General features: G+C 46.6%; 1 protein-coding gene across 2 annotated transcripts; it reads right to left on the bottom strand.

The window, feature by feature from the left end:
- Positions 1–1,325: 1,325 nt before the first annotated feature.
- bcorl1 (BCL6 corepressor-like 1) lies at positions 1,326–19,456 on the bottom strand. Of its 2 annotated transcripts, none has more exons than XM_062525033.1 (12): positions 19,295–19,456; positions 10,651–10,745; positions 7,779–10,406; positions 6,884–7,031; positions 5,495–6,010; positions 4,826–5,037; positions 4,269–4,517; positions 3,950–4,116; positions 3,432–3,577; positions 2,882–2,959; positions 2,299–2,467; positions 1,326–2,040 (listed from the first exon to the last, which is right to left on the bottom strand). In XM_062525033.1, exons 2-12 carry the CDS (start codon positions 10,654–10,656, stop codon positions 1,584–1,586), a joined length of 4,776 nt encoding a protein of 1,591 aa, XP_062381017.1. In that variant the 5' UTR covers positions 10,657–10,745; positions 19,295–19,456; the 3' UTR covers positions 1,326–1,583. The 2 variants fall into 2 exon arrangements, with proteins under 2 accessions (XP_062381017.1, XP_062381018.1); XM_062525034.1 differs by lacking the exon at positions 19,295–19,456 and adding an exon at positions 14,471–14,611.
- Between the last annotated feature and the right edge of the window lie 795 nt (positions 19,457–20,251).

Below are 20,251 nucleotides of genomic sequence, written 5' to 3'. Positions count from 1 at the left end.
GTCCTGGAATCTACAGTTATTCAAGCTCATAAACCTTCATATTCATTTGTTCCACCAGATTTTTTGTAGGACTGGCGTAATGGCATGAAATGGCATCAAATACCGATTCTCACGTATATGCACGGCAAACAAAATGAGGAGAGGAGGAAATAAAAGACCACGCTCAGCGTCAACTAAAAATTAGTGTTGTATGACTCAGGCCATGACACAGGGAAGTGGAGACAGAAGTCTCATCTTAACTGTCCAATGTCCCACTTCATCTCTAGTAATAAAAAGAAAATGGCATCCTACTGTCCTATTGTCATCGATTTCGAAATTACTGCATTAGTGAAAGCCGAAGAGCCAGTACTTCCTTTGTCATCTCTTAAATCAGCCCTCGTAGATGTTTAAGACACAAAGTGCTTATTGTTGGGCATCAAGGTGAGGTCGGATAGCTCCATCATTTTCTCCTCAAATCAACACAAGCCTGCAGAATCGCTTTAAAAAAAAAAGTTGTACAGGACCAAATTTAGAAGCACGGCAGTCGGGTACAAAGCGCCACAATACTTTCTTCATTCCAGTCAACTCAGTAAGAGCTGAGGGTAGGGAGGGGTGGGGGGGTGGGGGGTGCTGGAGGAGGCCATTTTGATTTCAGATGAGGTGGTGCGTGGCTGTCTTCTCTCTCTCCCAGGGTCTTCCTGGCTGAATACTGAGTTCACACAGGTTTACCGTCAGCCATCTGGCTCAGTGGCCCTCTTGCCACAGTGAGCTGAAAGTAAGCTTCTTAGCTGCACACAAGAGTTCACCAATTAAAGAAGGAAAAAAAAATCACAACAAAAAAAAAAGCCTTGGATTATCTCCCTGGAGGAAAGAAAAACCCCACTGTCGTCTGAAAACAAAAACAACCCCCACAAAACAAATATCAAGCATACATTACGACCATATGTTCACCCTGCTGGCAAGATATACATACAGTTTATATTTACAAGTACACCTATGGATTATCATAAAACCGCAGGTCGGTGTTTCAATTGTCAGGGCATGAAAAAATCACCCACAGGAGGTAACCTGAAAGTTGCTCCCCAACACCACCCATTCCTCCCCCATCATCAGTTCCTCAGTGGCATTGCCGTAAGAAGTGACATCACTGCCCAGTGACCTCTGACCTCTGCAGTTTTTCAATACAGAGGTCAAAGGTCAACAGCGAGCCTGTGAAAAAACCAAAACAAACCAAAAACAAACAAGGTCTCCTCTGGAGAAGCTGAAACGTAGAAAGTGCTGGTACTGGTTAACAGGAAACTGGTTGCCATAGTATAACCCACCCACCCCCTCCCTACACACACACACACGCACACACACACACACACACACACACGCACACACACACACCCTGACCCGACGTGGGATAAACTCGTCTTTTCCCAAGGTCACAATAACGGACGGCACTTCTGTCACAGGTTCGTTTTGATCTAGTGCTCTCTGGAGAAGCCTGGGGAGTGAGGTCGAGCTCTGGCAGGGTTTGGGTTAAAGGTTTAGATTCCGTTCAGGTTTGGGTTCAGCTGGGGCACGGGGGAGGGGGGGGGGGGGGGGGGTGAGAGGTACAGCTACCGGCTACACAGTCTGGTGCTGTCACTCCTCCTCTTCCTCCTCTCACGCTCTTCCTCTGCTCTCTCCCTCTCCTTTTTCTTCTTCTTCTTCTTTTCATCCTCGTCCTCCTCCTCCTCATCGTCCTCGTCATCTGCTCGGAGGAGCTGGATGGAGGAGCCTAACAGTCCTTGTAGCTCAGGCACGCAGCGCACAAGATCCACCAGCATGCCCGTCTCATCCCCTTCCTCCTCTTCCTCCTCCTGCTCCTCCTCCTTCTCCTCCTCCCTCTCCTCGTCTTCCTCGTCCGCGTGCAGCTCCGTGGGCGGTGAGTTGGTCTGGCTGATGGACACCTGCTTCTTCAGCTCCACCTTGGGGATGCTTGCCACCTCCAAGTGCGGGTAGCGTGCCCGGAAGATCCGAGCCGACATCTTCAGCCGCTTCAGGACGTCGGATAACAGGAACCAGTTGCAGAACCTGGAGAGGTCAAAGTTCATCCACACACAACATATCAGTATACTTTTGCGCAAGTATAACTTGTTATTTTGGAGACCGCATATAAAGTAGTACTTTTCATTACTGAAAACCTCTGAAGTCTCTCAATTGATGTTGGAGATCTCAGTAAGTGTTCTCATGTTACTAAATTATTTTAGTGTTTATATTTATATTTACCAGTGAAACTGATCCTTAAAGTCCATACAAACAGCTTAACTAACAATGAGCTGGGGGACTCACCCTTGTGTCAGTGCTACTTGTACATGGTAACAGGGCAAGAGTGGCTCAGAGGAGAACTCAAACAGCAAGCAGTCAGCGTCCGAATCCTTGTCTCGGCCGGACTCCGACCCACCGTCGTCCTCATCAGGCCCGGACAGCAGGAAGTCCCAGCACGGGTCCCCGTCCGTTTCTGGCAAGGCAAGATGAGAGGGAGACCACATCATCACCCGGTGGGTTCCGGGCAAATCACACCTCAGGTTTTCAATGTGCCTAACACTCCCCCTAGTGGATGGTTCACATCCAGTTCAACCAATTCACTGAAAAGGGTTCAGAGAAATCCAATCTGGACAGAAAGCATGATCATTTGAAATATACCCTTCATGTGTGCATGAAGGTCCTATTTTAATAGACTATTCCTTCCATGAGGAAACGTGGTCAATGCTAACGGATGGAGACACAGGAAATGTCACGGTATTATATCAAATGACACATAATGAAAATGTCGGCGGTTTAATCTCGTGACAGCCTGTGCAGTGACAGGGATTAAGCGGATAGGTGTCATCCCCGAGGTGGAATGAAATAATAAGAGCGGTAGGACTCTCACCGAACACCGCGCTGCTGTAGAACTCCCACGGAAGGCCGGGGTCCTGGTCTGCGCGGCCCTCCAAGTCAGTGAAATACTCTGCGGAGGGAGCAAACTCAAGGTTAACGACCTCAAAGCAGCTACAAAGCCCCATCTCAAAAACTTCACAAGGCAATTCCAGAAGAGAGCAAAAAACACATTGCTACAGTATTTACAGATATACCTTGATAAAGTACATTAAGTATGTTAATGTTAAAAAGGTAAGTGAACATTTTCAACACGATGAATAACTTAGAACACAACACTTGAATAGAACCTGGGCAACGCTGCCTTGTACAAAGCAAATCTACAAAGCAGCACTGCAAAACACATACATTATTGTAAAAAAGTATCATAATGCTTCTCTGTTTTCAAATACAGTGAAGTGAAATAACATATGCTAAATTGCACTTCCTGGATTTTGTATGGGTGTCGAGTGAATTTACTTTTTACTGTCAAGTGTTCTTTGAACAAAAGTGACAGACTTTCATGACATAACATCAGAGTCAAGCAACATGTTGAATCCTGGCACCTTTGAGAAAGCTCTTCATCGTTGGGCTCTGGGCCAGCTTGACCACAGTCTGCCCAGAGTAGGTGGCCAGGGTGGGGTCAGCCCCGTGGTGGAGCAGAATCCACGCAGCAGGGAGGTTATCGGCCGCCACCGCATCATGAATCGGCCTACAAAGAAACACACACACACACACACGCATGTCCTTCAGCTTGGGTTTACTGACAGGAAATACACTTTCAACACATCCGAAATCCTCTGTTGTTTCTACTGCATACTTGGTTGAAATACATGAATTTCAACAACCTGCCACCACGGCTATGCAGCAGAACCGTAAGAAACTGGGTCACGATGACTACAGGAAAAAACAACACAAACCTGATTTCACAGAGCTTCGACTGTATACAGAACTCGTGTCAATCAAAAATGCGGAACAAACCCAGTTACGTTTTTACTATCCAGCACAACATAGTCAGGGTCACACAGACGGGTCAGGATGACCACTGTCCGGTACGAGGGTCTCCTGCGTCCCTACTCCTCACCGTGTGCCGTCCTGTGCGCTGCAGTTGACGTCGGCCCCGTGCTCCAGGAGCAGCTGCACGATGTGCGTCCAGCCGCGGGCACACGCCTCGTGGAGCGCCGTGTAGCCCGCGTTGTCACGCCGATTGACCTCTTGTGCGTCTTTCTCCAGGCAGTACAGAACCACGTCCTGCAGCAAAGAGCAAGAGAACACGGCTCCTGAAAGTGCTGCACGCAATGAAAAGGTGACGACCGTTTCACGATCTTAACGGGATGGTGGGGGGGAAGACTGTGGCCGTATGAAATATGCAGAGAGCGGCGGGCGAGCTGGCAGAGACGTACCTGGTACCCCAGGCGGGCAGCCCTTTGAAGCAAAGTCTCCCCGGCGTTTTTATTGACAATCAGCCGTCGGACTTCGGGGGGAACGGGGCGACCTGGGGGCGACTCAGGAGCCACTCCTCCCCTCCCCGAGGTGCCTTTCCTGACGGGCACCGGCGAGGGCAGCCCCTTGGGAGAGGCCAAAGGGCCCCCTGGCTTCTTGGCCACAGGGCTCTCCTCGTCCTTGCCCAGGCTTCCGCGTTTGGTCTTCAGCTAAGAAAGAGAGAGAGGGGAGGAGGGGGGGTTTAGGGATGAAAAAATGAAAGAATAACAAAGGAATGTGCATGAGCGCGAGCAGAACATGCGTCATCATAAAAAGAGGGTCGGCACGCAAGCGGCCTGCCTCTTGTGGAAGAGGGCAAGATCAACGAATCCTGTCTTGCAGTGACCATTTACGCCACAGGGGGGCAGCACAGGACCAACTGTGTCAACCACCGGCTCACCCCACACACACACAGGATTGAGACGCTAACTGGCTGAAATTGGGGGATAACGATTAACTGCCTACACCAAGTTCTCACCTTCTTCTGGTCTTCGGAGTCCGTGATTAAATGCTTGCTCTTGAACTTCCTCTTGCCCGCCGGCTTGTCGGGGGAGTCCGCGGGGCTCTGGCCGTCCTGGCGGCGGATGGACCCGGAGCGCGTGAACAGAGGTCTCCGGGGACTGAGGTCTGGGCTCGGTGATCGGCGGGTCAGTGTGGCACTGAGGCGTGGGTACATGCCAGTCCTCGCATCTGTGACCGCACACAGAACACCAGTCACCACAGGTAACAAGCGACACCGCCCACAGGGCTCAGGAGTAAACAGAGATACAATGTTTCCCCTCAGGAAAAAAATGAATGTCACATCGAACGAGGCAGAAAAACTCAAGGCGCACACAAGACACTGCATCTGTAGGGGTCAATATCTAACTGATGAATACTGACAAAATGATGGATATAAACATGTTTCCTTTCCATAGATACTTATTCTTCGGTGCTTTTATAGTCCCATTGCCACAACCCAATAGGTAACCTTTGCCGCACCTGACATTTCATGCCGAGAGCACTTTCATTTATTTCCAGATGGATCCAACTCTTAAGTTTTTCAAATATGCCGTATAATTAATCCACAGTAATGCCTAATCACTGCCCCGAAATCCATTTCAAACTTCATTTAAATTATTGAGGCGACTGAGGAAACGGCGCCTACCTGTTCCCACTCGAGCGCTCTGTCTGGTTGAGGTGTACCGCTCTTCCCTCTCGCCATCCGTGGCCTTGTGCTTGTCCGTGATGTACTCCCCGTTCTGGTACTTCCTATTCCTGCATCTCCGTCGTTTCTTCATGGCGGGCGTCTCGGCCTCGGGGGGCGGTGGCGGCGGCGGCGGCGGCCTCGCCTTCCCCAGCTCGGCATCCTCCGGCAACGGGTTGAGCCGCGGCCTGCCCCGGGGTCTGCGCACGGGGACCACGGGAGTGCTCGCCTGGGGCGGAGGTGTGGCGGTGGGGGGTTCCGCGGGTGGTGGAGGGGGAGGAGGAGGGGGAGGAGACGCGGCGGCAAAGCTCCAGTCGCTTTGTAGCATCTCCTCCGAGCGGCGTCTGCCCCTCCTCGGCCTGGAGCTGGGGGTGTCGAGGGAGGTGGGCGCCTCCTTACCCGGCCGGCTGGGGCTGTTGTGGGATGCCTGATTATCTGTGGGGCCCCTGGGACCGGTAGCAGGGGTGCTCTCAGCACCTGTAGGACAAAAACACCACAGGAGCTCTGACCAAATGCCTCTCTGGTTATTCCTACAAACAGGCTTCACTAATATTTCATTGTTCAGATCCACACATCAAGGTAGAGCCGTGAAGTCTCAACTGTGACACCTTTCTTTGGTTGTGTATGGTTGCGGAAAAGCTTCCTCTGCTGAATCCTTTACAAGGAACCTCTGAAAATCTGTCTATTATGCCAAAGCCACTTCTGTATTGGTGTTAAGTACTTTCCAAATCACAAAGGCTGCGTTTAATTGTCAGCTTGAGAATGTTTATTTGTGAGTATTTTTGGGTTTACCAGGCGTGATGTACAAACAAGCAAACAAGGTGACTATGCAAGATCCTACAGTCAAGCAGTTGCTACCTCCTGAGGCAACACAAAACGAGCATGTAGCAACTTGACAAAGCACCATAGGCACCACAGTATGACCAATGTGCAGCAAACTTAAGGCTAGCAGAAGTAGTGAGTAGACAAAGCAGATTAGAATACTCAAGGAAAGTATTATATCGTAAATACTGAACTGAAGCTTAAGTTTCAAAACATTTATATCGCAAATCAAATCACAATCACATTTGCCTTATTAAGTCAGAAAAAATCACAATTAGATATTTTCCCTAAATCATTCCACCCTAGTACAGAGCTTCAGTAGCTACCTCATTTGGACATCATTTTGGATGAAACAAAATAATTAAATGTAAAAACCTAGAATGTGTGGGTGTGGATAAAAATGCTGTCGAATCCCAGCTCTTCTAGATTTCTGGACTCCTGTCCTCTTTCTAGGCCATGTTTATTTAGACAGGCTATATGGTGAGTAAGCCATGACTGAGCAAGTCTCAGAGTGACTAACTGAGTTACCTGCTTTGCTGGAAGCTGGTCCAGGGGTCTCTGGTGCCAAGGTAGGGTCAGCCGTCTTCCCCTTCCGCCGCTTCGCTCCCTCCTCTGGCTGTGGGGTGGACGCCTCCTTCTCCTGGCCCTGGTCTGGTACTGCGGGCGGCACCTTCCTCTGTGGCAGCAACACAAGCACGCAAAGAGAGGCTACAGCAGGTGGATGCACACCTATGCCTACACTTTTAATGAGGAGATCTAGACATTCACTGAATCCACTCAAACAACAATCTACTCCTTTTCTCATGTGTACAGAACAGAAAAAGTGTCAAAAGAAAGCAAAGATTTGCAAAGAGTATTGTATATATATATCAACTTTCAACACATTCGTTTATTTTGACTGCCAACCACAATGCTGCCTACATTTTAAATTCAAAAACATTTCAATTTTCTGCAGACTTTTAGCGTCTTTCTCATGCCAAATTCACTGAGTATTATGATTATATCAAAATAAACTCTTATACAACGATGGTAATAAATCAATTTAAACATAGCCATACATGCCCCTGTTATGTACATTTACAAATCATCTTATATGTTGTTACGATGGTAATAAAATAATTTAAACATAGCCATACATACCCCTGTTATGTACATTCACGAATCATTTTATATGTTGTACACATATACACATGATTAAATAACAACTAAAATAAACAATATTTAAATACTATTTTCAATAGTCAAAAGAAACTTAAACTGAAGTCATTGCAATTATCTGAAGTCATCCAATTTATCTAAGAAAACACCAAAATGACAAACACAGGTAGTTACAGTCATCCAGCTGTACTTGAAAAGACATGCAAAAACTCATCCAAGTTTACAACGCTTGCAGAAACATGTAACAAGCACCACAAGAACTCACCTTCTTGAGGATATTCCCTTGCTTTGCATTAGGGCTGTCCTTGTCCAGTGGTCTCTTAGTAGGGGTTTTCTTCGGCCTCTCTGGTGTTGCTTTCTCCTTCCCTGCCTTTTTCGGACTGGCCTTCCTCTGTTTGCCCACAGTGCCTCTGTCACTGAAAGCGGAGGCTTCTTTGGTGCCGTTAGTTCTCCTCTCCACCTTTGTCTCCGCAGCGGGTTGACCCTGGAGCATGGACAGTGCCATGCCCTCCACCTTTATTTGTGATGAGGGCTCCTTCTGGGCTGCTGACTTCTCATCTTTCTCAATCTCTCCTGTTCTTTTCTCAGCTACATCTTTCTCCATCTCCTCCCTGCTGCCCTGGCTGTCGCCACTAGACAATTGGCTCGACCAGGATTTTTTGCTGGGTGCTTCGCTTTCCTTGCTCGCCTTGCTCTCCTCCGACTTCCCGCGCTTGTCCGTACTGTTCTCTCTCTGCCCTGCAGCTAGCAGTTTCTCTGGGCGTTTGCTGGTTTGCATTAGCTCCCCTGTAAAGGAGGTTCTCTCGGGCTTCGAGTCCCTCCTCTCTACTGGTCGGAAAGGTGGGATTCCAACAGTGGCTGGCGGCTGCAGCGGAGAGTTCTGGCACCCTGTGAGAGGGCTTGTTATCTCTGTTCTCCGGGATCCAACAGAGGACAGCCCACAGTACGTCTCACCAGTGAGAGCTGTGGTCTCCAGGGCCTTCTGCTTGACTATGGACTCCAAGTTCGACAGAGGAGACTTATTATTTTTCCCCCACTTCTCGTCCTCCAGCTTGGGAGGAGGGTGGAACACGGTTCCCTCACAGCCAGCTGCCGCCTTGGTTTTGGGACTTCCCTGGACGGCCTTTCGCTGGACCGAGGTCCCCTGAGGGAGCACAGCAGGTTTTTCCCACAGCGGCTTGATGCCAGCGGGAGGGTACGAGATTGGGGCCTTGCCGCTGGCACCCTTCCGATGGAGGTGCGAGTTGGCCGGAGGTGACAGACCCGAGGGGAGAGTGTCCTTGGAGGGATACGCCTGTGCTCCAACGGAGCTAGTGCTGTTTGGGAGTTTAACGCTTTTGCTGTGCTGGGAGCTTTTCGCCGCAAATGGCGGCTCCTTCCCAAGAGAAGAAAGTTGCTCCCCTTGGTCCACAATGGAGATGGTCTCCTGCTTAGCAAAACTTTGGAGGTCTTCCACAAAAGCTGCCCCTTTACCGTCTTTGCTGCGTAGAGTTGAAGCTAGAATTGGACTAGCAACACCAACATAGGTCCCGGGTATGGTGTTGATGGTTGAATGTTTGGACCAGGACGTTGCTGGCTCAAGTGTTTGATGGTTGAACAGCTTGGATGAAGGGGGCTTTGGATTAGAGCCATTTCTCTGGGTGTCCGGCAAAATGGAATATGGAGCTGAACCAAAACCAGTGGCCTGGGTCCTTTTCAGGGTATTTGGGACATTCTTTTGATTACCCTCGATTGGGCGATGCTCGGTGGCAGGTGCAGCGTTGCTCTGGAGTTCACTGGCGTGGCTCTTCTGTCGTTTGGACTTGGAGGACAGATCCAGAGGTACATCCCTCTCCTCGACGGAGCACCCGACAGCGTGCTCCTCTGTGGTGGATGGAGACTTCAGTTTCAAATACGCTAATGGTGTCTTATCAGCACTGCGGTAGGCAGGACCTTTGTCCATGAGGTTCAGTAACTTACTTGGAGTGGTAACATTGGCCAGTGCAGGGCTGCAACAGATGGCAGCCGAGGGGGAGATAGTGAAGCGCGTTGGGGGTGCAGAAGAGGGCGGCTGGGGCTGAATTGGGACGGTGATGCTGGGGGACACGGCAGAGGCGGCGGGAGTCTTTTGCTCTGTCCCCAGCTTAGAGTTTTTGCTGCTGGACGCGTCGCATCGGAGCTTTGTCGAGGGTCTCTTTTCGGACGCAGGGCCTCGCCCCGCTTGGAAGTGGTATGGGTACGTGTGCAGCAGAGGAGCCACGCCTGGGCTCTGGGTGCTCTGAGGGGCTTGCTGGGCACCCTCAGGTACCTTCTGGAACTGGCTGGCCGTGGCCTTTCTCAGTGCAGCGATCTGCCCGGTGCCCGGAGGCAGGGTGATCTTACAGAGTGGGGAGGTGAAGTTGGTGGAGGAGAGGAACAGCGTGGAACACTGGAAGCCTGGGGGGAGGCTAATGACCGAGGGGGCTGGAGCACAGTTCTTATTCTTGTTCAAGCCCATTCCCCCATGACTTGCATTCACAGGGCCTTCCACGGCAGCCTTTTTCCCGCCAGTCCACGGGAGAGCAGGGTAGACCCCAGCGTTGCCGTCGGCCTTGGCCTTGTGGCACTCCGCCCTCTCGTGTAAAGTGGAATTCATGGCCGGGGAGCCCGGAACCGGAGTATGATGGCCCTTCTGGGACGGGGGAAGGGCGTCAGAGCAGTAGTTGGAGTGAGTGGCCTCCGAACACGCGTCCGGTGTCTTGCAGTCGGGGGCGGTCCTCAGCTTTCCCTGCTGGCTGTGCGGCACGTCTCCTCGGAGCTCAGGGGGAAGTGTCTGCGGGGGGTTGCCCACCATGGTCCCGGATGCTCTGGATGGAGCTCCGCTCTCTCGGCTCACTGTACCTCCATCCCCTATATTCATTGGAGAGGGATCCACCTGTAGACATAAACAGAGCTGCGGGATGAACTACTGCTTTTTCCCCATGGATAATATGTTAGTTAGTGCTATTTTTACAAGGCCCCAAGCATGCTACAGCAATAATCCTTCCCATTACACAGCACAGTGATAATTTAAAACTAATTTAATACAAATCATATATTTAGGAAATTGGTCCTGTGGTCTTGTAATAGAAGATAAAAACAACCCTTCTTGCTAAATGTGTGCCAGTGAATAAACGTACCTGCATATGCGTTCTTTTAACACTGCATTCCTCAAGGGTGGTCAGACTTCAAGTGCAAACTGAAGTGAAAGGTCTTCTTCGTGTAGAGCCAGGCACTGAAAAATAAATTAATAATCCTGATAAATACATTAATGATCCTGAACAATACATTTATAATGCTGAAAAATCAAAGACTACAGCCGAAAAAAATTATCATTGAGACATTGAAAGTAGTAGAGACAAGCCTGGACAGTACATAAAAGCAGGAAGATGTTTATAATTGGATCGTTCTTGCTTTATTGGGATGGCAAACATCCACAGTGCATTGTGTTCTATTGTCGACTAGATCATATACATATACATGTTCAAAGATGTCATTAATTAACTCTGAGAATGTTGTTGTGAGGTACGGACAAACACAAAACAAAAATGTTTCTAGCCAAAGGACCTATTTCTTTTGACATTCTTTAGTTCCTTCATTCACTAAATTGCACATTTTCTTCAAGGGTATGAATAGGGGTGGCTGACCATATGCCCAAGGGAGAAGAGTAGCCTACTGCCCAGTGAAGAAAGTAGGCCTACATAAGTCAGAGAAGCATTAAGTTCTACATGAAAGTGAGGAACAACCCCAGAGCTTAAGATATGTTGTTTATGTTTTGATAACACACTGTTATGGCTGTCACATAGCTGAAACACAATTTCTCCACAATTTTCACTTCCATTTTAAGACTTGGATCTTTACACAGAATGTTTGCTAAAATACTGACAAAAAAATATGAAGGGGCATTACTGAATTGCAGAAGCATTGCAGGATTCCATTTCTACCAAGTGTAACAAGCAATGCTTCACAGCAATGACTACCAAACTTCCTGTGAGTGAGAGATGGTTCCTTACAATAAATGTCACAATTTCCTAAATGTTGCACTTCAGGACAGGAATGGACAGACTGCGTGCGAAATATGCTTTAGAGAGAAGCAGAACCAAGGCAAAGATAGCATCTTTCTACAATACATTTTAATATCCCTCACATATAGCCTACTGTAGGCTATACATAACATACTTGAAACACCACTAAAAGGGATTTTTAAAAATCAGCAGAAAAGATTAAGCAACCACAACCTAACAGAAAGTCATATGTGACGGTTCTCTTACAAGAGACTTCGCCACTGCTTCATTTCAACATAAGGTGAGCCATGTTGCTTTTTTTCTTAAAAAAAAATCTGTTGCTCTTAAACACAACTAATTGTCAACCAAAAAGCCTGTGAAGCCCTCTGCAACCCAACCAGAGCCAAGGCAGAAGCCTTGTCCCAGTACATAATTTCAAGCTTGACTCCAGACAAGAATCTCTGTTCCTCCCCTGCTTGTGTGCTCTCCCTTTGCCTCTGCCGTCTGACCCTGACCATGCCTCTGACAGCCAACACTGGAGGAAGGTGGGTGGAGGTGGGTTTACATCTGTGATCAGTCAGTGACCTTGCTCATCCTACACATGTAGAGGGAAGGAGTGGCCACAGCCTCATTCACAGAACTACCGAACTGCAGAAGATTACTTAAGAGCAGAGAAGCTTTAGGGAAGGGATACAGGAAGAGCACTTTGGTAGTTGCTTCGATACCACTACAGGCAACAACATTCTTGACAAAGCACCAACAGCAAAACCCATCTTTATTGTGGCAATCAGAGACCGAGAGCGAGCGAGCGAGCGAGCGAGAGAGCAGGATAGAGAGCAAGCGCTACAGCCCGCTCAAATCATCCACGGAAGACCCCGCCTTTTGGGGGGGTTAATTGCAGGGCCAATTAGGCACGGTTGTTTATAAAGGTGGGCTAACATACTATTTAGTTCACACTGCTGTGATGTTTCACGCTCATATAGCATAACTGGAGTGATGACTGGAATATGAGAATATGAAGCAGAATGGCCTAGAAAAGGATCTCAATATTTACCACGAAATACCAAGATCGTCGAGCAGAACGATAATAAAAAACATTCACTATACAAGAGAGCGTGCGATCTGTGCCCCAAAGGCTTTGCGGGAACATGCATCTGACGATGACCAGCCCTAGCAATTAGTTCGCGAGAGCCCGTGCGTCCTCTCTTGATAGGGAAACACCATAGTTGGCAATTTTGGCAACGTTTTCCCAGAGCCCCCAAAATGTACATTCTCCCGCACAAGTGGTATGTGTAGAAGTGAGAGAGAGTGTGAGTGTGTGTGTGTGTGTGTGTGTGTGTGTGTGAGAGAGAGAGAGAGACAGAGACAGAGAGAGAGAATGTATGCGTGTATTCCCTCTGCATAATTATGTCTTCCCGTGATGTACTGTGCCGAGGGAAAAGCAACTATACTCATCAAACTGACCGGTGTGATAACTAGGCAGAATACCATTAGACGTGTAGGTTACCTAATGCATAACCCATAGAATGCAACTAATACCGCACGGCAGCTTCAGCTACTTCGGGTACGGTAGTTAAGTTGATCCACTGAGAAATGTATAATGTCTTTTTTCGGGTAATCAAATGGATTATCCTATAATCATATTGGTCAATACGTTCCTAACCTATCTACACCAGCGTCCTCGTTTCTCTATACGAAAGTATTGGCTAGAGGTTAACGCTACCGAAGTAAGACCTATCCATGTCCAGAGTATACAGAAAACCCAAGTGCTTTCCTCTAGACGGGAGCTGCTCGATCCCTCCCGGTCAGTCAGCAGCGCAGCCTGAAGCCCATATGCACAAAGGAGACGCATCCGAGTGACAAGTCTGCGATAGATGATGCAGAAAACATAGTCACGGTCGACGACAGACGAGTGGTCTATATTAGGAAGAATTATTCCGACGTGAGGGTAGGCCAATAGGGTGATTATAAATGGTCTTTTTCGTGACCATGTTTTTGCTCAAACTCCGACCAGCCCACTCGCTCGTTCGGGCTGGCGAACAATCGTATCACACAATACGAGGGCACGCCAGTTCTCAGGTGAAACGAAATGTTCAGTCAGTCAAACGTGGTGTAAATAATCACTGTTTCGGCAGTGATCACATCTACTGGAAAGGTGTGATGCATAGGTTCTCCTGCGTTTCACTAAAGATATCTCAACTAGACGACTGCCAAACAGCATTTCCTCTGCCAAATCGAACACATCGTAGATGCACACTCGCAAGACCACAATGAGCCAAACTACACGACACGTTCCCCCCAAAACGTCGGCCAACATCAACGCAGCGCTAAATAGCCCTGAGCAAACATTCCAAACTCCAATAACCATCTTTTCAATCCGTCAATAACAACACGAGGCCGGTCAGTTTTTATGACGTCTTTTGCTGATAATAAGCTCGTAGGGAAAAGACGAGTGAATGTCAGACAATATCAAGAGGTTGACATCGCCCGCATGAGGAAACATCGCACTTTGCCTGCCTCTCGTGCTCATTCCCTCATGAAGTGTTAGAAAACTAACAGAATGTTTAACAACAATGCAGCACTCAACTTATTATTAACTAGCAACTGTAACGCGTGCGACACAGGGAGAACAACATACAACCTTACTTAGCCTAGATGTTTGAAATAACACGAACAAATTTCAGATCCCTGCGCAGCGAAGTCTCCCCGAAGCGACTATCGGTCTGCATTACACATTGCTGGGCAATGTTAAGACAAGCCGTCTCCGACTGTGAGACACGAAAAATGTGTAAGACAGTCTCTAAACGGCCCACATCATGGTGCCTCTGTATAGAAAAATAATAAAACCCAGACGACAGAGACCAGAAGCTATTTCTTTCGTCTACAACACTGAATAATTCCAAAAGGTAATTAGCGAGCCAGATAACGATGTCAAATTGCAGAAACAACCACCAACCCACTCGTCCTGCGTACAGATGATAAGCATATATCAGGAGATGTGCGAATTTCGCGTTTCTGGATCTTGGCCGTTGCAGTCCACTAATCTCGTCGGTTTTCGGTTCTGAAAGTCCAGGGGGGTTTCGTCAAGACAGTCCGTACCGTATCTGTCTCTGGTCTGGTGGGAGAGAGGGGCAGATGGAGGATTTTCAAAATGGGATTTGTAGTATTCCGCCACACACGCCCTAGCTCTGGCAACTATAAGAAGGGAGGAGTAGGGACTGCAGGTACCAGCATGCAATGCTACAGTCCAGCCGCTCAAGGGGAAAGGGGATCGCAACGGTGCGCTAAACTGAGAAAGCTTAGCTAAGTAGCAAAGTGAAATTACACATAGTATTTGAAAGACCATCCCATTTTAACGAATTGCCTCGTGAGTTTAAGATACACAGACAGCAAAGTAGCCTATCCAAACACTTCTATTTTACGTATAGGCGAAGCGCAACGTATGGTGAACCTCTCCACGGGGTCAACCTGAAACACATACACACATACACACATTAAAAGAGTTTAGGGAGGTAGATGTGGTGTGTCCAAACACTGCAACGTAATTAACCACATGCGGAGGCGAGGACTCTGTGAGTGTTAAGACAATATCCCTACAGCAATCCTCCTGGTGTTCACTGACACCATCAACTGACTACATGTTGCTTTCCCTTTGGGGTTTAGTGATGCCTTTATTGTAGTATTGTGGCTTCTGTGTGACTTTTAACGTGACCTCATTCACAAGCATGGACCTATGACCCAAGAGTAGACGAGAAGTTTCAATAGGCCTAACCATTCCTCGCAACCGCCTGTTAAACTTCAGCCAATTCATTAAGCCATGGCAACCCCCACTGCAAATTCTCAAACGAATGTCTTAGCGGGAATTATCATGATTGTTTGAAGAACACGCAAATGAATAATTCGAGGCTCTCATTGGACACACGTGTAAGCAGTAAACTCTTCTTATGGTGACTCTGGATAATAGCGCATGTCATTTGACATTTATAATGTAGAGCTGTTGAACATACCATACCTTTAAATCATACAGACAAACCACAGCAGCTATAAGCTTCTAGGCCATGCTGGTTAAGGGTCATGCGCATTCATATCATTAGTATATCTGTTAATCGTCCTATCTGCATAGTAAGTTTCTCAGAGTTATATCTTTTCAGTGGCATCTTTTTGATTTGACACTGCCATTGCTACCAACAGCGAAGCAGTCCATCCATTTCAACTTCATAGCCTATATGTGACATCACTATTTAATTTATATTATAGTGGCATTTATCTACATTTATTATGTATTGCTTATGAATGTGATTGTCAAGCACGCTGGTTCACAGTAAAGGTGTGCCAAAGGGAGATATTTAGATTCAGATTCAGTCACAGATGCCAAAGTCTCAAGTCTCGTGTCGAAGTCTCAGTGCCAATGTGAACCGGCACAAAAAGAGACTATGTTTGACTTGTATGAAGACATACATTATTTACTCTTTCTGAATTTCCTATTGCATCACTGACTTTTTGTCACCTATTTAAACTGATTAATGCTGTTGGCATCCATTCCTCCATGTTCATGTGAGATTGTCTTGGTTACCATATTATGAAAATGGAGCCCATTTGGTCTTAACTGTAACTTTCTAACAATATCCCAAGTGTAATTCTCAAAGCATCCTTTTGGAAACATAATCTCATTTCAAGATCTGTTCAGATCTCAGAAGAACAATCTATCAATAACGAGTGAAAGAAATATGCTACTTTTTTCTGTGTGAATACAACCACAGTATGCAATAACTGTTTAATCAGATTGATGGAGCGATGGATCAATTAAGCAAAAGACAGTTCTTGTCAGGAGATGGAAGGACCTGTTAGAAGCACTTCCAGGGCCTGTCATTTAGCATAAATGCTGGATGACGTTCAATACCTCAGGTTCTCCCACAAGAACTCAATATTCCAGATTTAAGACACTGATGCAGTATCACACATGGTCTACAATAAGGGTTGAGGAACGGGTCTTCAAGCAGCAAATCGGCCTTAATTAAAATGTTGTCAATTACAGTGCACTACAGTAGGCCTATATCAGCAGATATCACACTTAAAACCTAGTCCTAGATCCTACTTAGAGACAACTAAACTAGCACTGTCAAGGGGGAATTCCAGTGCACATCCTGAGTGACAGCCAGTGTTTGTGAGTATATTATACAGCAAAATTGAGTTTAGAAGTCTTTTTTTTTCTTTGGTCTTCATGAGAAAATCTGTAATGAGCCAAAAGTCTTAGTCCAAATCCACTGTTTGAGGAGAATATGTGAGATAGATTGTGAAACCACTTTCTGACCATTACATGATTATTATTATTATTAATAATAATAATAATAATAACTTGAATTGAATTGTAAACTCATGTTTACAATTCAACCCCCTCGTCGCCTCCCCATATTCTCTTAACAATGGCCCTTCACTCCCTTAATCCATTTCTTCTCTCCTCTGTAGGTCCTGCGTGCCTCAGGGCAGTGGTTTGTATCACATCTACCTCACTTTTACTTTCACACCATCAGATCTTTAACCACTGAACCACACATACACCCCAACAGTGAACCATCTGTCCATAAACTCGTGATTTAATGTCTCCAAGAGCATGTATATGTGTATAGACTACTCCATATCAAAAGGTTACCAAGGTCTACATAAATTCTCACAAAGCTAGGAAAGTCAAGGACAACCCCTTCATAGTTAGCTCTGGTCCAAACCAAAGGCAAAGCAACTTTTCATGGGTACAAACATCTTATACAGTCCATTTATGATACTTTGACATAACGTTGCTATTTCTGTGATTAGTGGAAAGACTTCTTCCGTTGTGTGTGTGTGTGTGTGTGTGTGTGTGTGTGTGTGTGTGTGTGTGTGTGTGTGTGATATAGGCCTATAGGTGTGCACCTGGCGCCAAGATCATTCTACCTATCAGCCTACGTGGTGAATAGTCCCGATGTGGTCGTCAAACATGGTAAAAGTCTACAACAAGTCCGCAGCAATGAACACCACAAACAGGACGGCACACAGGTTTTCCCATTGGGACGTGTGCTCCGTGTAGGCCTACAGGTAGCTGTGAAATTATAAATGAACCTTATACATTTTAATTTCTTTCTTTTTTGTATTTTGCAAAGCCTTCTATTCCAGACAAAATAGTATCAGTCAGCCTATGTGCAAGGTCAAACGGGATAGAATAGTGGAGTTGAGGAGGGAAGGCAACCAGATTCCCTGCACAGGGGCAGTTTTCACACACCTTGACACCCTGTTTACACCAAGAAAGAACATGACGAAGACGCGGGAGGTCAAGAGGCCTAGGCCAATTTAGCTGAGAATGCAAGAGTCACTAACAAACGGTATATACCAAACAGGCAGATACAACATAACTTTTCGACTTTTAAATCTTACATTGGAGGGCAGAAATAATTTTGACAAAATGAACAATTCTGCCAAACGATGACCTATTTATCCGAATGATCTTTTAAGTGCACAACCGATTTTGTATGCAATTACTTGGATAAAGCGAAAGCGTAAAGTAGTACAGCTCATCTCCTTGGCAGGTTGGTGATGCCTTTGACAGACACGAAAGGCTAAACAAATAGGCTATTTAGACTATACACTATCCACTTCATGACTGTCTGTCAACGATAGCATGGCTGGCATGCCTCATAAATGTTGCCAAGTCTTTTCATAAACCACCGAAATGAAATGGCCAAACGTTACGACTCAAACTGAAGGTGAGAACGCACCGTCGCCTGTTTGTTGGTCCGCAGACCTCACGTGCACAACGTTAGCAGGAACTAGATTTACCCGAGACCGCTAAATGGCAGGCAAACCGAGGCATGCGATCCCGGCAGTGACCGACTACGCGAAGCTTCCCCAATTATCGAGGATAGCCTACTCCCCGCTACTTGTCGAACGTTTTGTTTAAGTCAATAGCTGGCGCTACTTCAGTTATGCAGACTGAAGCAAACTATTTTTTAATATAGCCTAATCTTACGAACCTGATACATAAGAACATTACAAAGTCCAGCGTCTGAGCCCGAGTTGTACAGCACACTATATAATATGGACCAAGGCCTTATCTGTGTTTCAGCCTAGAACGTCCAAATAGCCTATATAAACTAAAGCGACCAGAAAGCCACATCTAGGCAACACAATCCGTTTGGTCCAACCCAATGTTAGAATTGCATTTACGCACTAAGAAAACTCGTAATTGTCTAGAAAAACTATTCGCCAGCTTAAATTGCAAAGGAAATTGCAAATTAGACCACGTTAGTATTTAACCCAGCCTAGCAGATCAGCCACCCAAACCCTTGCCGTTATTCTACTCTCCAGTACCCTACCTATAGATGACAGGTTGAATGTGGGATGCAACGATGTCTGATGCAGACGCGTTGAAAATAATCAACGGTCACATGCGGTAGTCAACAAGCACAGTCAGCTCATTCCCAGTCAGTGCTGTATTTACTTCTCTCGTCTGGGTCTTAAAATTCTCAATAATATAGTTCACCTCCGACACACGTTTAGGGAACCCTGAAATTCGAGTAGAACTGCCCTCAATAGTTGTTGGATATTGTGTAACCCCTATTTCAATGCGTCTATACCTAACAAGTCACATTTCTGTAACAGCCTGTGAAGTTTAGGACACTCGTATGAAAGTATAAAGTTTAGAGAGTTGACAGTCGCCCTCCATGGCGTTGTGCAATGCCCCCTTTAATGCCCCCTCGCTCGCCAGTAGCGCCTTTGTTATTAGTAATCGCATGGTATTGCGCCGCCTTACCTTACGCCCCAAATGGATTCCCTTTGGATTTCCAAGTGAGCTTGAATCACCAATACAAGATGGGGAGTTCGAAGTTGTGACTTTCGGCACAGGCAAGAGTGTGGTTTTCAAGTGTATTTAATCCGGTATGAAATTTGGGTTTCTCCTCTCGATCTTCCCTCTTCGCCAGTTTTCAGACCGCAGCAGCTGGAGAGGAAAATCGCGGACCCTGGGTCCTAAAGCCGGATAACTCCCGGCTACAGGTGAATAAATGCAGGTTGAGGCCGTCCGAACACAAGCAGGCTTCGGTGTAGGGTAAATTGTTAATGGAAATCACACAAAACAAAACCCTTAAATATCAGTCATCAAAACAACTGAAGTAATTCAAAACTATAACGTGTCAACAATCTATGCCAATTACATGTCCATATGGACGAGGCATTTTAAAGACCATCTTTTTCAGCGTCCAGCATCTTAGCCTAAATTATCAGCACTATCCATTGTCCATATGCCTAAAATAACAGAGGAGCAAATAAAAACGTTCCTGTTAACAGCAGCAAATATTTGTTCATCAATGTTCATCATAAACTTGCTATAGATTGTGTTCTGATAACTTAAATGGAAAACCATTATGCGATCAACATTTCACTGTTGTTATTTCCATTACAACATCATTTAAAATCCCCATTGTTGAAACAGTTGGGCTGCAGACACTGATGCAACCCGGGCGGTGCATAAGAATGAATGCGTGCATGACAACGTTTTCAGTGCATTCTGGATTGTGTCCCCTGTTTAGCACGTAGGCCTACAAGTCTGCTTGTCGTCAGGCTGGAACTCTTGCCCTATGAACTAGGCTACAGCTACAGTCTCTGCCACGATCATGTAACATGATCGATTTGTGTCTATTTTGGCTCTAGTAACCGTCAGTCTTTGTAATGTGAGTGTGACTCAAAGTCTCTTTGTTTTACCACTTCCTCT

This window comes from Sardina pilchardus, chromosome 21, assembly GCF_963854185.1.
Source record: "Sardina pilchardus chromosome 21, fSarPil1.1, whole genome shotgun sequence".
Taxonomy (NCBI): Eukaryota; Metazoa; Chordata; class Actinopteri; order Clupeiformes; family Clupeidae; genus Sardina; species Sardina pilchardus.
This window is presented reverse-complemented; position numbering and strand designations above follow the sequence as displayed.

Bases quoted from the DNA above. Each gene is read 5' to 3' on its own strand.
- bcorl1 (XM_062525033.1), bottom strand. The intron at 6,011-6,883 runs GTAACTCAGTTA...TTTGTCCTACAG, and splicing joins ACCAGCTTCCAGCAAAGCAG to GTGCTGAGAGCACCCCTGCT. The intron at 2,041-2,298 runs GTGAGTCCCCCA...TGACCTCTCCAG, and splicing joins CAAGTAGCACTGACACAAGG to GTTCTGCAACTGGTTCCTGT.